At 44.1% G+C, this 15,279-nt stretch overlaps 1 protein-coding gene across 5 annotated transcripts; it reads right to left on the reverse strand.

Moving 5' to 3' along the window:
* Positions 1–569: 569 nt before the first annotated feature.
* Positions 570–13,134, reverse strand: LDAF1 (lipid droplet assembly factor 1). Of its 5 annotated transcripts, none has more exons than XM_057748590.1 (6): positions 12,985–13,134; positions 10,325–10,521; positions 5,154–5,322; positions 4,450–4,605; positions 2,754–2,892; positions 570–1,481 (listed from the first exon to the last, which is right to left on the reverse strand). In XM_057748590.1, exons 2-6 carry the CDS (start codon positions 10,418–10,420, stop codon positions 1,400–1,402), a joined length of 642 nt encoding a protein of 213 aa, XP_057604573.1. In that variant the 5' UTR covers positions 10,421–10,521; positions 12,985–13,134; the 3' UTR covers positions 570–1,399. The 5 variants fall into 5 exon arrangements, 3 of the variants coding, with proteins under 3 accessions (XP_057604573.1, XP_057604575.1, XP_057604574.1); XR_009055438.1 differs by lacking the exon at positions 570–1,481 and adding an exon at positions 3,608–3,676 and having other exon boundaries at positions 2,764–2,892; XR_009055437.1 differs by lacking the exon at positions 570–1,481 and adding an exon at positions 3,608–3,930 and having other exon boundaries at positions 2,764–2,892.
* Between the last annotated feature and the right edge of the window lie 2,145 nt (positions 13,135–15,279).

Genomic DNA, 15,279 nt, shown 5'->3' on the forward strand with positions numbered 1-15,279 from the left:
AGTGGGGCTGTCCCACCTCCTCCCCTGGTTCCAGAATGCACACGTCCCAGCCCTGACCTGTCAGCATATTCCACTCCTCCCCCCACACTGCCCTGCCACTGTGTTTGGTTGGGGTTGCTCACATGACCCAAACCTGTCCAATCAGAGCCAAAAACCTAAATGTACTATTGGAAAAGAGCAGCTTCCTTGCCCAATATGGAGTGCTAACTATACAGCTGATATAAAATTAGAGCTGCTGGGACCTCCACATGGAGAGGGCCTGCCTAAAAATCAGCTCACACTGAGAAAAGCAGTGCTGAGAGATGAAGGGAGAGAGATGCTTAATGATACCACTTGAGCCACTGGAGCCAGTAGTGCCTGAAGACCCACCTCTTGGCTTTCTTAGTTCAGTGAAATGAATCCCTTCCCCTCTGCCTGCATTTTTTAAAGCCATTTTGAGTTGTGTCTATCACTAAGCAACTAAAAAAGCCTTATTACCCAGGATCTGCCATGAAATTGACACAGAAGGAATAAATGGGCCTGATGTCTAGGGAGGGGGTATTTTGAATTAAAGGGTAAAGAAAAAAAGCTCATCTAAATAAATATTTATTTAATAAAATACCACAGCAAATAAACCACTGAAGTAGAAATCCCATAGGACTTTTAAAATTTTTGTAGTCCTTTAGCATTTTCATAGGACTTTTTGAAGGCTTAGCAAGACAAGTCCTTAAAACAATACAAAAGTATCGAGTGCAAATATTTTAAAGAATAACATCACTTAACAGTACTCAACAGTGAAAACCATACCTTTAGACTTAGAAAAAAATGCTCTTGGCCATAAGGTTAAGTTTGGAGTCTATCTTCTAACTTTGTCTGAAAGGCCATTATTTCCAAATGTTGTTTGTCTTTCTGATAAAAGGCTAATAAGGCAGAAGAGCTTGTTCTGTTTTGGATTTCTGCCCCCTCTTTTTTCAAATGAGTGAAGAAATAAGCAGCTCTCATTTAAAAAAAAAAAAGGAAGAAAGAAAAGGAAAAACAATCCGTGTTTGCCCCAAATTGGGCCCTCAGATACAAGATCTGAGCCTTTGGGGTCAGGTCACTGGCCTGTAGAGGCTCAGGACCCTGCCAAGCTCAGGTCTGCATCCCTGGGGGAGGGAGGAGGTACGAGGTGCAAGGAGCCACCAAGCCATCGAGATTCTCTGCCAATTCTCCACATGAGGGTTGGTCAGCTGATAGAACTGACCAAGAGCAACAAGATCCCCAAATCTGCAGGACCCTACAAATAAGTGAAAAAGCCAGAGGACACCACCAGGAAGTGCTTGACTACCAGTCCCTCCTGAGTCATAATCCCAAGGGGTAAGGATGGTTCAACAGCTTTCCAGAGGTGCTTGAAAAAAAAGCTTTGGTTCCATTCAGCTGGTCATTCCTGGTAGAGCCCCTCTAAGTGTGTGGACTTCGTGGCCAGATGACAGTCACCACTGGAGTTGTGTTGTGTCAACAGTCTGTTTGGCAACAAGAGGAAATGATTAGCTCTAAGGCCTCCTTAAAAAGCAATGTTGAGAGTGTACATGGCTGAATAAATGACATTCTTTGTTGGTTTATTTTTGGTTGCTTCTTGCAACCACACCAGATTTGGGGCTACGCTAACTTTACAGATGAGGAAACTGGGGGCACAAGAGGTTAAAATGTTTGAGTTAGGGGTAGCGGTTAAGATCCTTTTCCCCGTTGTAATTTGGATATTGCATTTTCTCCAATTATTGTTTGTATCCAGTGAGAGAGGCAGAGCAAGGAGTAGCCTTATTTTACCAATGGAAGAAAACGGAGAACAGAGATGTTGAACAGCTTGTTCAAGATCACACAGCTAAAAAATGGCATAGCTGATATTCAGACCCCCATCTCCAAATTCTAATTAATTGACCATTTCTTTACATCTTTAACAGAAGGGAGATGGGGCAGGGAGAGAAACAGGTCTGTCTTGTTTCATCCCAGTGATGGTAGGTTTCAGAGGGAAGTGAGAGAGGAGGTAGCACTATTGATACTAACTTAACTGGCTCTATGGATTCTTTTTGAATTTCAAGGAGCCTTGCTAACACTTATACCCCAAGGAGGGGAACTACGGCACACACCAGAGCTTGGCTGACCAAAACAAACTCCCAAGGCCCTTCTCCTTTGCGATTTTATACTCCATTTCCCAGCTTCCCTTCCAGCTTAGAGTGGCCATCTGCCAAAATTCCAGCCAATGAGGCCGGCTGCAGTAAGAAAGGGGGAGGTCCTAGGAAAGATTTCATTTACTTGATAAAAAAAGGTCAGACTCCATTGGTGACAGAGGACTCATTTCTTTCTCCCTTCATCCTGCCTTGAATGTGGCCGGTGTAGCCAGAGCCACAGCAGCTTTCTTGTGGCCATGAGGTGACAAGCCAATGGGGTGAGGATGACAACACAGAAAGGCAGAAGGTACCTGGTACCTTGATGACACTAGAGTGGCTGTGCCAGTACTGGGCTATCTCCAGCTTTTTGTTATGCAATAAAAATAAACCCCTATTTGTTTAAGCTAGTATCTACTTAGGTTTTTCACTACTTGCCACCAAGGCATTCCTACCTGATAATTAAAAAAAAAAAAAATTAAAAAGGAAACCTTACCTCTTCTTAAGTAGAGATGTGAAGAAGCTAGGCACTCGCTGGAGACTGAGTGTGATGTGACCAGGGTTAGGATATTATTTGTGAAAATCTTCCCAAATGGTAAAGATTAAATTATCTCACTGACATGTATTTACCTGGGAGAAAACCAGTAGTTGACGAGGCTGGAGACAACCATGCAGGACACTATGATTGTCCCTGACATGACGAGTGACACGAAGCCCAAGCCACAGAGAACACAGAGCAGTGAGAGGCCGCCCACAGAGATGACCAGTCCTAGAGGAAAGCATATCAAAAAAATCATTCATTTAAAACAGACAGAAGACGCCAGACCCTGTACCACTGTGTTGAAAACAACAGTTAAGTCAGATGTTTTAAGTGAGGAGATTTCCTACAAAAATCCAGACTTCTGACATCTCTTAAAAAGGAGGCAATCTCAATACCCAAGTGAGCATCACTGCATGGCAACAACTGGCTGGCCTTCCAGTTTCCTCCAGGCCCCACTGCTCCCAGCTGCATTATTCTTGGACCACTTTGCTCACTTTTGTTACCTGTCTTGTCCATGGGTGTTTGAATTTGAAACCCCCTCATCCTCATTGGGCTCCCAATGGAATCTTCTAGAAGGAGTTAGCCAAGGCAGTAATGGGGGTGGTAAATCATGTCCACTGTTTCAAGCTGCCTGACAAATACTACAATTTACACTTACCTACATACATACAACCTATGGAAACAAACGCTATGCAGGCTTAATAAAGCAAAATCTAAACATAACTTTTGATTATATCCTTTACAACCCAGCCTGGCAACTATCACATAGTAACCGTAGCTCTGAACGGTCAATTTACCCACCATTAAATAATTTTTAATGGGAATATTAATTAATTACCATCTAACAAGTGCAGAGAAAATACATTTTTATAATAAGGGGTCTATAGAAGAAAAATAGTAAATGGTACCATGGAAAGAACATGGATTGTCATAGTTGACACACCTGAGTTTGACCCTAGTTAAGTCCTTGATGGTGTGACTTTGGGCCTCTTGGAGCTTTAGTTTAACTCCTCTATAAAAAGAATATAATAATAATTACCTCTAAGTGTTGACATGACAATTAAATGACTATCATATAGGTGACAGACTGCAGTAGTTTTTGTCTGCCCAGCACATTTTCCCTTGCCTTCCTCATAACAAAATTCCTGTTTCCAACGTAGAAATAATAACATGGCAAATGTTGCAGGGCAGACATCCTTCCCCTTGCCTCACAAGTGGTCAAACAGCCCACCCAGTACTCCACAGTGACAGTTTCAGGGATGGACCCTAGAAAGGAAGGAAAGTAGACAATGTAAACAGATGTGCTGTCTTTTCATAAAGATTTACAAAATCCTAGATCAGTATTTTTCAAAGGCTGGCTAACAACCACCTGTATCAGAATCAGATGCACCAGCGAAGCTTGTTAAAAATTCGCATTTCTGGACCCCACTCCGGACCTACTACAGAACAAACTCTGGATGATACATGAAAATCCATATGTTCAAAAAGCCAGTAAGATTTATGCAGACTCAAGTTGCAGAACCACTGCTCTAAAGTGGAACAGCTTTGCACATGCTGTTCCTCCTATCTAGAAGCCCTTCCTTGTCCATCCTGAGACAAAGTTGTTATACATCTTTAAAGTCCTGTCTTCTGTAAAGCTTTGCATGATACCACCAAAATGTAGTGGCTCTCTTATTTCTTTCTAAATTTACTTTTGTTTTAACATCTGTTCATTTTTCACCTATTTAGCCATCAATATTTACTGAACGACCACTCTGCCATACTCTGTTTGGTTCATCCACCTACCATGTTCGCCTTCTTCTCCAAGTGTAAAGTGCCTTGTCCACAGTCCCCTGGGTAGGGAAGCAACCCGGGGTGCTCTTAGCTTTGGGAAGCCATAGAATGGGCCAGAGGGATCACCTGAGCAGATGGCAACCATCTCTTTGCGGACTGTGATCTGATCTGAAAAGGCAAACTGAGCCAATCAGATTTACTTTCTCAGTGATTTTAACTTAGCAACTCAGGGAGAAGCTGACAATTGGCAGTGGGTCTTGAGAAGGGAAGGTGGAGAAGGGGGAACCTCAGTACATAGCAAGGTATCTGGCATGCAACAGGTGCTCAGTAACTATCTGTGGAGTGTTATTAACTTCTCTGTTTAATGACAATAGTTAGCATTCATGGAGAAGCTACTCTGTGCCAAGGATTGTGCTAAGTACTTTATGGAACTGTAAGCTTCAATCCTCACAACCCTCTGAGATAGTATTATATCCCTATTTTACATATGAGACATTTGAGGCTCAGAGAGGGTAAATAATGTGTACAAAATCACACCGGGGGAGGTGGGATTCTAATAGCTTCCAGGGTCCATGTTTTAACTACTTCAACAAGCTCTCTTGGTAGACGTGATTTTGACAAGAACAGGAACCTCTGACAAGAGTGGCAGATGCCCCATAAATACCGTCATCCCAAGTGAGTCATTTTCCAAGGGGGTGAGTAACTGAGTAGGATACCTTCCAGTAGTATGACGCCCACAAAAGCAGCCAGGGTGGTAAGCACCACGAGGAGCAGGAAGAAGCCAACAGGAACAGCTGACACAGCCACAAACACCAGCAAGGTGAGGGTCAGGAAAGGATGCCTGTCCAGGTACTGACCCACTGGAGACGTCATAAAGGCAACCACCTGTGGGCAAAGAAGAGCAGGACTGAAAGCCATGTCTGAAGCCCAGGTTGATGGATCCTTCCTGAGCGACAAGACGTTTATAAAGTTGGAAGGCCCATAGGTAAGACGTCAACAATAGTAATCCTCCCGAGACACGAGTTGCCCCAGCAACAACTGAAGGCAGCTGTGGACAGGGGGAAAGTGTGAGGGCCCCACCCAACCTCAAGTCTTGTGAAAGGAGGAAAGACCCAGGCGTGGCTCTACTGCTTCACACACACCCTCTCGAAGGCATCCTCAGCATGTGTGCGCTCTGATGCAATATATGTACCACTGGCTGCTTGCGTCACAGATGAGGCACAGAGAGGTTCAGTCCTAGCTACTTGGCATCACCGGGGAGCTTGTTAGAAATGCAGCATCTTGGGCCCTGACCCAGACCTGCCAGATCAGATTCTGCTTCTTCACGAGATCGCCAGGTGATCTGTACACACATTAAAGTTTGAGAAACGGTGGGACAAAATGACTCACCTTGAGTCGCACGGCTTCCAGGTGGCAAAATCTAGGCATTCAAAGCTAAATCCTTTCACTTCAGATGTCAGATGTTTGCAATGGCTGCCACTTCATTAGGAGAAAATGTTTTTACGTCATCAACCTGGATACCACAGTCAGGCCACAGCCTGGGACTACTGCAAGCTTATGCTGTGTTAATAAGTAGGTTATCTTCCTCCACCAGGCAAGAGGGTTCTGGAGCTGGCTCTGTGGGGGAGGGCTGCTTTAATACAGAGCTGGCCCTAGGCACCTTCACAAGGATGGGCTTCCTGCCTCTTCCTAGGCTCCATGCCATCTCTCTCCTCAGTGCTGGCCTGCTAGTTCCCGTTCCCTTGAAAGTTTCCATCATTCCACAACTTTTGCCTATCAAAACTGGTCCTTGCTGTGTCTCATTCCTTAGGGCCGTGTAGGCCAGCGGGTAAACTGAAGACGTAATTTAAGCTACAGTGATAGCGGGTGCCACTAACCAAAACACATGCTCCTAGAAAGAGCTGCTCACCCAAGTGATTCAAAGGGAGGAAACTGGGGGCGAGTAGGAAGGCAGGAGGGTTTTGCAGCTCAAGTTGATGGTGACAAAGCACAGGACTCACACTCTGCTTAACTAAAAAAGTTTGTTCCAAGAAGCTACCACTATCAGTCTTGGGGCTTCCGTATCAACAAACTTCACTTCCTGCCCAGCCACAAAATGGCATAATGCCTACTGGCTACACTGCCTCTAGCTATTCCTTTCCGATGAAAGCGATCTAAGCTTGGCTATTCAGCTCCTCTAGCCAGAGGTGACTGGAAATACCCAGCTTGGAGACTCTAGGATCAGAATCCAGTGGGATCTTCCCATGAGGGTGGCTGAAGGTGAGAGAGAGGCAGAGGGGCCACGGGACTGGGGCTGGTCCTTTGAGCTGTCTCAGGTCTTGACTGCTTTCCAGCTCTAGTCCACATGTATCCCGAGTAAACCTCCAGGTGCCATGTGACAGACTAAACTGTTCTCTCTGACCTTTATAATCAAGAGACCCAGTAACCACAGTGGGGAGAAGCGGATGAGGATGCAACACCAGAATCCAGGCTTATGACTTTATACCTGGACTGTCCAGCACAGCAGCCACATGTGGCCACTGAGCACTTGAAAGTGGCTAGTGTGACAAACTGGATTTTTAACCTAATTTAAATTTAAAAACTGATGTTTGATTCAGTCATTGAGAAAATTTTAATTACATCTCAAATAAGTTGGGTATGTTTCAGACAACTTTTTCAATCATAAATTCTATGAAATCTGAATAGAGACCAAGTATATCCATTGGAAAATGAGCATGTGAATCAAGAAGTGCAGTGAGTGTATTAAAAAATAGAATGTAAATATCTCATCAAAGATTTTTTAATATTGATTGCATGTTGAAATGATATTGTTTTGGATATATTGGATTATGTAAAATATGTTATTAAAATTAATTTTACATGTTTCCTCTTATGTTTTTTAATATGGCTACTAGAAAATTTAAAACTATATATATTGCTCACATAATATTTCTATTGGAAAGCGCTCAAACTTTATCTAGTCAAAAAAAAAACCAAGAAGCAAACTGCTGGCATTTGAGCAGGACTGTCATACAATCAAAGGAATAGTTTTAAAAAGATGAAGCTTGTGGTCCTGTGCAAGAAGCAACAAGGAAGATTTTCAGGAAAACCAGCAAGAGATAATGATGGCCAAAACTAGGCTGATGGCAGAGAGGGAAGAGGAGGAGAAGATGCAGTATGAAAGTGGAATGACAAAAGAAAAATCAGCAGGACCTGGGGACAGTCTGGCAGGGGGATCCAACAGGAGAAAAGCAGGAAGGGTAGTCCTTAAGAAATCTAATTTTTTCTTAGCCATTTCTAAATCCAGGCCCCTACAACCAAAACATAGAAAGTCATTCAGATATGCAGAGAGACCAGTTTAAGATGCAGACAATTAAGCTCAGCAATTGGCTTCCCCTAGGGAGGATGGCCCTGCTCGGACCAGTCTGTCTCAGAAGAGGAAGATATGATTCAGTTATGCCTAATAATAATAGAGAACATTCATTATACACTCAAGTGCTAAGCACTATTTTAAGTGCTTTCAATAAACTTCCTTATTTATTTCTCACTACAATGCTACGAGGTAAGGAACAGGGCAAAATTTAACATTATTTAAATCTGGGAATTAGAATATGGCAATTAACTTTTCACTCTCCCAGGCAACAGAGGGTGACACAGTGGGAGGATGGAAAGTGGGAGAGCTTATCATTCAGTAACATTTTCCATTGCCATTTTGGAAGCAGACACAGGTTATCCAACCTAGATCTTACAGGCATGGTGCAGTGCTGACTGTAGGGATAACCAAGAACACCAGGCTGGGACAGACTGGCACCATTATGTGCCAGGCTCTGTTCTAAGGCCTTCTCAAACAGTATCTGAGATCATCCTCACAACACACCTATGAGCCTGGCATTGCTTATTTTAGAGAAGACGAGATGGAGAGTCAGTGAACCCAAGCAACTTGCCCAAGGTCACACAAAGGTGATTTATTTTAAAATGCACACATGAGTATGAGAGGTTCCAAAGGAGGGACAACATGGTCAGTGTCTAAGGCTCCACCTGGAACTATTCAGAAGAGAGGCTAATTCTCTGGTGTTAGCATGCAAAAGATAATCAGTACCCACTGTCCTTGCTGCTGTGTGACAGTTTCTCCCAGATAACGGTCCCTATGATTCAGGATTAGAATACAGGTGCCAAGGAGGTCATTCAAAAACATCCTTTGTGGAAGGAAAGGGCCAGCATGAGAGCAAAACTATTTTGTCACAGGTAATCCACACAAGGAGATACTGTTCTGCATTTTTATGTTTTTTGTTGGTGACTTTGGTGATTTAAAATGTGCAGCAGTACCATCTAGTGTTCCTAAGTATAAGAAGGCTGTGACGTGCCTTACAGAGAAAATACATGTATTAGATAAAATTCATTCAGGCAAGAGTTATAGCTGCCTGTATAGTACAGGCTGTTGGCCTGGAGTTCAGTGTTAATGAATCAACAACATCTATACAATAAAGGTGCTTTTCACACAAAACAGGTTACAGTTTGATTGGTGGATAAAATGTTACCATCAGAAGTCTGCCAGAACCTAACCCTGTATTTCCCATTTGAGCAATGGTTCAGTACGTGCTAATTCAGTGTTTGCAGTGATTCCATAGGACAGAACTAACACATATTATATAAAGAGAATCAACTGAACATGTAGATGAGTCTGAGAACCTTTGTTGCTGAGCTACCTTTTAGTAAAAAGGTCTCAGCCTGCTGACTAGAAAGCTGCTTGTCCAACCTAAAAATAGCTTGGTAAATCCACAAAGAGAGCCAAAGGCATCTGGGGATGAGTTGAGAAAAGATCTCTGTAGGGTATACTGCTCTAGACTGCAAAGGAGTGGCTCCTCAAATAGATCCTAGTGGTGTCTAATACAAAAAAACAGATCACCGATCAGTTCACTTTGTTAAATATATATATATATGTATTTTAGGGGTATATTGCATAGGAAAAAAGTCTAGAACATACAACAAAATGTTAATAATATTATCTCTGAGAGCTGTTATTTTTTCCCTGGAAAAATGCTGAAAGCATACAGAAGAAAGCAATAAAGATAAAAGTTCAAGAAAGCAGAATATACTATCTCAAGTCCCACTGCTATTGAATAGCTACTGAGCACGTGTAAACTAGCTAGTTCAAATGGAAATGTGCTGTAAGCGTAAGACACACACTGGATTTCAAAGACTTAGAACAAAAAAAGAATGTAAAACATCTCAGTAACTTTTTTCATTAATATTTTTTATGATGATTACATGTTGAAATGATCTGTTTTAGATATATTAAGTTCAACAAAATACACTATTAAAATTAATTTCACCTGTTTCTTTTTACTTTTTAAATGTGGCTACTAGATAATTTTAAATTACATATGTAGCATATGTCATGTTTCTATTGGACACTGGGTTTCCAGTGGAACACTGGACTCAAAGTAGATGTTAGTCTCTCATTTTCAGAGTAACAGGTCAAAATTAACAACAAAACAAAACAAAAAAAGGATGGAATCTGTGGCACAGACTGAGAGTTGCCTCTATTTCCAGCTAAAGAACTGCATTTGCTACAGGGGTTGATTATTAAGACGAAATTTTGGTCTGTGAGATGCAACTGGAAGTTGTGTGTGTGTGTGACTTCCAGGAAGTCTCCTTAAATTGGAGGTGGCATGAAGGCCTTCTCTCCCCACAACATCTTACTGCCTGGAAACAATGGCTGATACTCTACCAGTCGTCTTGGACAATGAGTTTGAAAGTCACAACTCAGACATGACAATGTGGTGAGTTAGAAAGATTCCTGACCTATCTCCAAATTTCTTCTACTTGAGAGAGAAATAACTTTCTATGATGTTTAAGCTAGCGTTATTTTGGGATTTTCCATTTTATACTCTAACTGGAAACTGACCTTTGAGTTACTCTGGACAGACGCTATCAGCAAAGACAGCTTCCTCTGCAGCTCCTGTAAGTCCTTTGAAACACTTGGCGGCTCCTCTTTCGACATCCTGAAACCCACTTCAGTCTCTTTAGGGATTAATTCTAGCAGTAAGCTCTTCAGTGCAGGGCCCAGTCAAATCTCTCATGTCACCTTGTCTCTTGCTGCCACTGGAGGAAATGAAAAGCATCTTAAGCCATTAGTGGTCTTCACCCAACTGACCCAACAAGAGATTCTACTATCCTCACACACTGATGGCGGGCATTTAGATGGAGGGTAACTTGGCAATACCTATCAAAATTTCAAATTGCACACACCTTGATCCAACAATTTATTTTCCAGGAACGTGAAGGAAATAATCAGTTATATCAAAACATGCCAAAAGGATGTGCAGTGTATCCCTGTTTATAACACATAATAAATAGTAAAACAATGGAAAGAAGCTAACTGTCTACTAATAGGAAATAGGTTAAATAATGACAAATTCATATGATGGAGTATTGTATAGCCATTAAAATGATGTTGATATTTATTTAGTGAAATAAAGAATACATCTATGATGTGAAAAAATTATAAAATACTATATATTGTTATATAGTTTATGTACACATCCATAATATGAAATACATATATGTATTTACATATTTTATGTATATATCCAGAGTAAAATAAAAGATCTAGGTGGACATGTAACAAAATGTTAATGGTATTATCTCTGAGAACTTATTTTATTTTTTTAGCCTGACAAAATGGTGAAAAAAATATTGAAGAAAGTAAGAAAGCTGAATACACTATTTCAAGTCCCACTGCCAAAGAAAACCTTTCTCAAACAAGTAACAGTGGCCAATTTCTTTATTTACATTAAATAAACTTATTTATTTAAACTAAACAGGTTGACTCCCAATTACATTGTGCCATAAATTATTCTCTATTTACTTGTGTGTAAGTCTCATCTCCATAACAAGAGAGGCACCTCTAGGACAGACTGCCACAATTATACCCTGTGACTCAACAGCCTGGAATTTCCAGGACTGTCCCAATCTCATGTAATTATTTAATTTCAAAAAAAGCTATTTGTTAAGTTAGATATTTATCTTTTAAACTCTTTTTTATTTTCATAATAACAAATACATTGTTATTTTATATTTCCCAAAACAACACTGTAGGGCTGGACACAGAGATATCTTTTCCATTTCTCCTTTACAACTGATCTCCTGACCAACAGCACAAATGCCTAAAAGATTCCGTCACAGTGGACAAAATTAACTGAGATGCTCACGTTTATTCACCACGCTGAACATCCCACATACGAATTATGTGAGCTGGGAAGAGGTATCTCCTAATATCTATAGGGTCTAGCAGCAAATTAAAGCACATTTTAATCTCCCTAGCTAAAGATTCTCTGCTACAATCCCTTTTGTGAAATAGGAATCCCCTGAACAGGGCAGGACTAAACCCTTCCAGCTCCCACATTCTGTCTCTGGAGCTACAAACGGACACAGATTTGGAGTTGCTATGTTCCCAGCACTCAATTCCCTTAATCTCAAATCTGCAACGGGCCCAGCTCCCCTTACTGGTCTCCCAGGGTCTTGGAAACCTGGACCACCCGGACCGGTTTGGGGAGTCCAAAGGGGGCCAGCGTGGGTTGAATGCCATCGGTCACAGCCACGGGATGCAACCACCTGGCCACCAATCCCCAGACCCCCTAGTTACACACTCGTCGGGGGCGGGGGCGGGGGGGGGCGCTCCTCAGGCACTGAGAAGTCTCAGGAGAAGGGAAGATGGCAACCCCTTAACCCGACGAAGCGCACAGTTCCCCGCCTTCTGCCTTCAGGCTTCTCGGCGCCTTCCGGGCTGAGCCAGGAGAGCACTAGCCATCTCGCCCTTCCCCTTCCACGCCCCGCCCCCCCCAACCCCCCCGGCTCTTCCACCCCCGCCCCTCCTGGGACAAACTGAAACCCTAAACGCTCCCGCTGGAAGGGGAAGGGAACCACGGGGCGCCTCGGGCCTCCCCAGGCCTCCCGATCTCCATCCAGTTCCAGTCTCTCAGCCTTAAGAGACGCGAGAGGGGGCAGGCACCCAGTTTCTTGGGATCCAAGGAGAGGGGAAAAGGAGGGAGGGGGTGATGCAGGTAGAGAGGGGACTCTGCGCCCGCGAGGGCACCGAGGCTGAGACAGGGGGGCTCAGCGGGGAGTCGAGTACCCCGACATTAATTTGGGGAAGAGAATTCCCACCTTTGGTACTTCGAGTTCCCCTCTCTGCAGGGACGGGGCAGGGGGTCCTGGGGAGAGAGGAGGAACCCGATAGGGAGGAGAGCACCCATTTTCATTAATCCTAAAGAGGGGTGGAGACTTCCCAACCAGGCTTCCCAGGAAGGGGAAGGGTCCCCGGGGTGCGATGGGGATGGGCGCTGGACGTGTGTGTGTGTGTGTGTGTGTGTGTGTGTGTGTGTGTGTGTCTCGCAGGGGCTCGGAGGGATGATATCCCCCTTATTACCAAACGTCGGGCTGAAGGCTTCGGGCGTTGGGCACCGACTCTCCTCTCACCCCACCGCCCCCGCGCTCCTCCGTTTGTCCAGCCCGGCGCGGGGGCCTAGCCAGCCGGTCCCTCGCGCCCGAGCGGCCTGCTCTCACCTGGTGCTGGCGGCCGCGCTGCAGGCCGCGCAGGGTGTGCGGGCAGCCGGAGGAGACAGGACCGAGCGGCCGGGCCGGAGCCGGAGCCCGAGCCTGCGCCCTCGCCTCCACCCCCGCCAGCCGCCTTCCTCCCGCCTTCTTCGGCCGCTCGGCTCCTCCCCTCCGCTCTTGGCTCCTCCCCTCCGCTCTTCTCTCCTCCCCTTGGCTCTTCCCGCCTTGCAGCTCTGGCTGAGTGCGCGGTCTCCCTCAGCTTTTTGTAGCCCCGGGGACAAGCCACGGGTGAGGAGCGCGTGAGGAAACTGAGGCTCAGAGAGAGTTGCCTTTCCTACACTCTTGGCTTAGAGTGAGAGTGCCCAGGCCATCTCTGAGACAGGTGGACTGGCAGCTGAGAATGGGTTTTCGCAGGGTCTTAGGGCTTCCCCTGCCTAAATACCCTGAACCAACTCTTCTGGAAGCATCTTGGAGCTCAGGACAGACAAGTGAGGAGGTACGACCTTGACTAGAGGGTTTAACCATTCTCAAACGCAAATAACATGAGCCAGTGAGATCCTTAAAGATTGGTTAGATGAGTATCTCCATTTTATAAGTGAAAAAGTCTAATCCCAAATCCTTGAGTTTCAAGTCAGAGCCAGAACACATGTTCCCTGGCCTGAAATCCAGCCCGTGCTTCAGGGTTTCTCAAGGGGCAGCGCTATTCACATTTTGGGGGGCGGGGGGAGGAATTCTGTGTTGAGGGGGCTGTCCTAGGCATTGTAGGATGTTTAGCGGCATCCCTGGCCTCGAACCACTAGATGCCAGTAGTACTCTCCTTTCCTGCAGACGATCAAAAATGTCCCCAAACATTGGCAGATGTCCCCTGGGGGGACACAGTTGTCTAGGCTGAGAACAACTGCCATAGAACATCCTTGTAAGGACGGTAAACTGAGGTCCAACAGTCCTGGACTCTGGTCCCAGGTGGGACTCATTGTGTGGATGAGTGACCTCTCTGAGCTTAAGCTTCATCTGTAAAATGGAGAGAGGGATAAGACTTGAGAATTGGCCTGCTGCTGCACAGTTCTCATGTCTTTCCATCCAGGGACCTGTGTTGATCTCTCTCCTCTGTGACTTGTGTCCATAGCCACCTGGAAAATAACTCTTTAGGAAAGAGAAAAGCAACCACAGGGTTGTAGTGAGGATTGGAGCAATAATGTCTGTAAAGAACTTAGCACCTATCGGAAACATAGGAGGAGCTCAAAAATATTTAATGTACTTTTTTTTTCTATGTCTTATCATGGTTCCTTGGTTTATTTTTCTTTTTTGTTTATTTTTTATTGTGGTATAGTTAACCTATAACGTTATATTAGTATCAGATGTGCAGCATAATGATTTGATGTTGGTGTGTATTGCAAAGTAATCACCACAGGAAGCCCAGTGAATATCTGTCACCATACACAGTGACAGAATTTTTTTTTTCTCATGATGAGAACTTTTAAGATTTACTCTCTTAGCAACTTTCAAATATGCAATACAGTTTTATTTTGACTTCTTTCACTGATTTTGCCCACCCACCAATGATGTATTACTTCTGCCAACTAATATTTCTAGAAATAATCAGGCTGGTGGATAGAGAAATAAGCTTGGGGGTAATAATAAGCTAAGGGATCCTGCTCTGACTCTGCCAGAGTCAAGCAAGGGGGAGCTAATGGTGAAGACAGGAGGACACGGACAGGAAAGTGTCCCTACATTTTTACACTTCAGGCAGTCCTGTCTGGCTTCATGCCTTTTGTTCAGCTGCAGTGTGATGGGTACCCCACCCAGGAAGGGGTTGGTTATTTTTTGGATTTGCAGGGTTTTTTTCTTTAGAACAAAACTGCAACCCTCCTTCCCTGGTGGGTGTTGCTTTGGGAAGCTGAAGTGGGGCCTCCATTGGAAATTTTGGGCAAGGGTGCCATCTAGGGGAACCTATGTGAATCTTCTAATTCCTTCCACTTGCACTTTTGTAGGGCCAGCCAGATTTTGCTTTTCCTTGTGGGCTGGCTGCCTCCTCTACCACACTATATATTCCCCAGTGGTAGGAATCTTAGCATCTCTCCATAGCACAAGGACTTGGCTCTTTCTGATGGGTCAATAAAATACTGGGTTGGCCAAAAAAGTTAGTTCCTGGTTTTTCCGTAACATCTTACAGAAACAGATCTCATAAATCTGTGTGGAATGAACTTTTTGGCCAACCCAATAAATCCATGTGCAGCCTCTTCTACCCCTTTCCATAGTTACTTATCCTGGCTAAGCAAATATTTCAAGCCTCAGAAAAAATCT

This window comes from Hippopotamus amphibius, chromosome 9 (genome assembly GCF_030028045.1).
Source record: "Hippopotamus amphibius kiboko isolate mHipAmp2 chromosome 9, mHipAmp2.hap2, whole genome shotgun sequence".
NCBI classification, from domain to species: domain Eukaryota; kingdom Metazoa; phylum Chordata; class Mammalia; order Artiodactyla; family Hippopotamidae; genus Hippopotamus; species Hippopotamus amphibius.